This window comes from Anomaloglossus baeobatrachus, chromosome 2 (genome assembly GCF_048569485.1).
Source record: "Anomaloglossus baeobatrachus isolate aAnoBae1 chromosome 2, aAnoBae1.hap1, whole genome shotgun sequence".
NCBI classification, from domain to species: domain Eukaryota; kingdom Metazoa; phylum Chordata; class Amphibia; order Anura; family Aromobatidae; genus Anomaloglossus; species Anomaloglossus baeobatrachus.
In genome coordinates, this window is record NC_134354.1 from 595,848,781 (window position 1) to 595,852,271 (window position 3,491).

General features: G+C 52.8%; 1 protein-coding gene across 9 annotated transcripts in view; it reads left to right on the top strand.

The window, feature by feature from the left end:
• The first annotated feature begins 1,593 nt into the window (after positions 1-1,593).
• The window catches only part of DACH1 (dachshund family transcription factor 1), a 509,086-nt gene continuing 507,188 nt past the window's right edge, over positions 1,594-3,491 (top strand). For 7 of the 9 annotated variants that reach the window (XM_075336822.1, XM_075336823.1, XM_075336824.1 and 4 more), the window contains exon 1: positions 1,594-2,658. In XM_075336822.1, the coding sequence (XP_075192937.1) occupies positions 1,946-2,658 (713 nt within the window). In that variant the 5' untranslated portion in view covers positions 1,594-1,945. The remainder of the gene's footprint in view (positions 2,659-3,491) is intronic. The other 2 variants (XM_075336830.1, XM_075336826.1) reach the window with 2 other exon arrangements.

Below are 3,491 nucleotides of genomic sequence, written 5' to 3' on the forward strand. Positions count from 1 at the left end.
CCTGGCAGAGGTGTATGAGTGCTGGCAGTGCCTGGCAGTGAAGCTGTATGAGTGCTGGCAGAGGTGTATGAGTGCTGGCAGTGCCTGGCAGGGAAGCTGTATGAGTGCTGGCAGTGCCTGGCAGGGAAGCTGTATGAGTGCTGGCAGTACCTGGCAGAGGTGTATGAGTGCTGGCAGTGCCTGGCAGAGGTGTATGAGTGCTGGCAGTGCCTGGCAGAGGTGTATGAGTGCTGGCAGTGCCTGGCAGAGGTGTATGAGTGCTGGCAGTGCCTGGCAGAGGTGTATGAGTGCTGGCAGTGCCTGGCAGAGGTGTATGAGTGCTGGGAGTGCCTGTCAGAGGTGTATGAGTACTGGCAGTGCCTGGCAGAGGTGTATGAGTGCTGGCAGTACCTGGCAGAGGTGTATGAGTGCTGGGAGTGCCTGTCAGAGGTGTATGAGTACTGGCAGTGCCTGGCAGAGGTGTATGAGTGCTGGCAGTACCTGGCAGAGGTGTATGAGTGCTGGGAGTGCCTGTCAGAGGTGTATGAGTGCTGGCAGTGCCTGGCAGAGGTGTATGAGTGCTGGCAGTGCCTGGCAGAGGTGTATGAGTGCTGGCAGTACCTGGCAGAGGTGTATGAGTGCTGACAGTGCCTGGCAGAGGTGTATGAGTGCTGGCAGTGCCTGGCAGAGGTGTATGAGTGCTGGCAGTGCCTGGCAGAGGTGTATGAGTGCTGGCAGTACCTGGCAGAGGTGTATGAGTGCTGGCAGTGCCTGGCAGAGGTGTATGAGTGCTGGCAGTGCCTGGCAGAGGTGTATGAGTGCTGGCAGTGCCTGGCAGAGGTGTATGAGTGTTGGCAGTGCCTGGCAGAGGTGTATGAGTGCTGGCAGTGCCTGGCAGAAGTGTATGAGTGCTGGCAGTACCTGGCAGAGGTGTATGAGTGCTGACAGTGCCTGGCAGAGGTGTATGAGTGCTGGCAGTACCTGGCAGAGGTGTATGAGTGCTGACAGTGCCTGGCAGAGGTGTATGAGTGCTGGCAGTGCCTGGCAGAGGTGTATGAGTGCTGGCAGTGCCTGGCAGAGGTGTATGAGTGCTGGCAGTACCTGGCAGAGGTGTATGAGTGCTGGCAGTGCCTGGCAGAGGTGTATGAGTGCTGGCAGTGCCTGGCAGAGGTGTATGAGTGCTGGCAGTGCCTGGCAGAGGTGTATGAGTGTTGGCAATGCCTGGCAGAGGTGTATGAGTGTTGGCAATGCCTGGCAGAGGTGTATGAGTGCTGGCAGTGCCTGGCAGAGGTGTATGAGTGCTGGCAGTGCCTGGCAGAGGTGTATGAGTGCTGGCAGTGCCTGGCAGAGGTGTATGAGTGCTGGCAGTGCCTGGCAGAGGTGTATGAGTGCTGGCAGTGCCTGGCAGAGGTGTATGAGTGTTGGCAATGCCTGGCAGAGGTGTATGAGTGCTGGCAGTGCCTGGCAGAAGTGTATGAGTGCTGGCAGTGCCTGGCAGGGAAGCTGCCCCTGGCAGAGTGACACCAGGAAGCCCGGTGCCTCCATCCTCCGGGGCTGCCGCCTGGAAGCAGAGCACAAGTTGCTGAGCTCCGCCCCTGCTCCGTGTGACAACAGCCCGTGCACAGAGCAGCAGCACTTTTCAGCCTCCTTTCCCTCCTGTCATTCGTGCTCAATCTTTGATCAATGTGCTGGCAGCGCGCGCCCGGGTCCCGCCAGCCTCCTCCTCCTCTTCACCTTCATCTCTCAACTTTCTACTGAGACTTGGGGAAGACAAGAGACAAACGACCAGCCCGAGAGCAAGTGCTGCCGCTGCCGGGACTGTGCACTTGTGGGGGCTCAGGGGTTAATCCTCCCCCCGGACTCTTTGCCACTCGTGTATTATATGTGAGTTCCCCGTGGAACTTTCCCCTCCCCACAGTGCAGCTTCTTCTCGGCAGTGTTACTCTGGGAGGACTCCTATGTGACTATGGCCGTGCCGGCTGCTCTCATCCCACCGACCCAGCTGGTGACCCCTCAGCCCGTGATGTCCGCGTCCTCCTCATCCTCAGCTTCTCCCACTCCTTCTTCATCCGGACCAAGTCTGTACAGACCGGAGCCCATAGCAGCCACCACGGTGACCTCCAGCATCAGCAGCTCTGCTGCCGCCAGTATCAGCATTGTCAACAGCAGCCCAGGGACAGCAGCAGGAGGTGGTGGGAGCAGTGGCAGCCCCAGCCTGGCCACCAACAGCAGCCACCACCACAGTGCTGCCATCCCCAGCACCCCCAGCACCTCCACCAGCACCACCTCATCCACCTCCACCAGCAGCAGCAGCGCCCCCAGCACCAACCTGCCCGGCAAGCCGGTCTACTCCACTCCCTCTCCAGTGGAGAACATCCCCCAGAACAATGAGTGCAGGATGGTGGACCTCCGAGGGGCCAAGGTGGCCTCCTTCACAGTGGAGGGTTGTGAGCTCATCTGCTTGCCCCAGGCTTTTGACCTCTTCTTGAAGCATCTGGTGGGGGGGCTTCACACCGTCTACACCAAGCTCAAGAGGCTGGAGATCACCCCAGTGGTGTGTAATGTGGAGCAGGTCCGGATCTTGAGAGGATTGGGGGCCATTCAACCAGGGGTCAACCGCTGCAAACTCATTTCCAGGAAGGATTTTGAGACCCTCTACAACGACTGCACAAACGCTAGGTGAGTACTACTAAGTTTATGTGGAAGTTACTGGGTATGCCCCACATGGGCCAAGCTGGCATCTCACCAGGAGACCCAGCCATTAATGCCAAGCTAGTCCAAGTGTTAGGTTATATTTGTCCTGTAAAGCATGCGCAACACTCAAGTGTCTGGATGTGACTGTGACAACTTGCCAGTGCATCCCAGTATGTGCCCAGGGTCGCCTTTTAACCCTTTCATTCACTGACTGTGAAGGATGCATTTAAGCAGCAGGTATTATCACCTAGGGATTGAAAGTTATAAAAGTATCAGTCTCTACATTAGAGGTATCTATCTATCTATCTATCTATCTATTGTATTTATCTATCAATCTATCTATCTATCTATCTATCTATCTATCTATTGTATCTATCTATCTATCTATTGTATCTATCTATCTATCTATCTATTGTATCTATCTATCTATCTATTGTATCTATCTATCTATTGTATCTATCTATCTATCTATTGTATCTATCTATCTATCTATCTATCTATCTATCTATCTATCTATCTATCTGTCTATCTATCTATTGTATCTATCTATCTATCTATCTATCTATCTATCTATCTGTCTATCTATCTATTGTATCTATCTATCTATTGTATCTATCTATCTATCTATCTATCTGTCTATCTATCTATTGTATCTATCTATCTATTGTATCTATCTATCTATCTATCTATCTATCTATCTATTCTATCGTATCTATCTATCTATCTATTGCATCTATTATCTATCTAACTATTGTATCTATCTATTGTATCTATCTATCTCTCTCTATCTATCTATTGTATCTATCTATCTATCTATC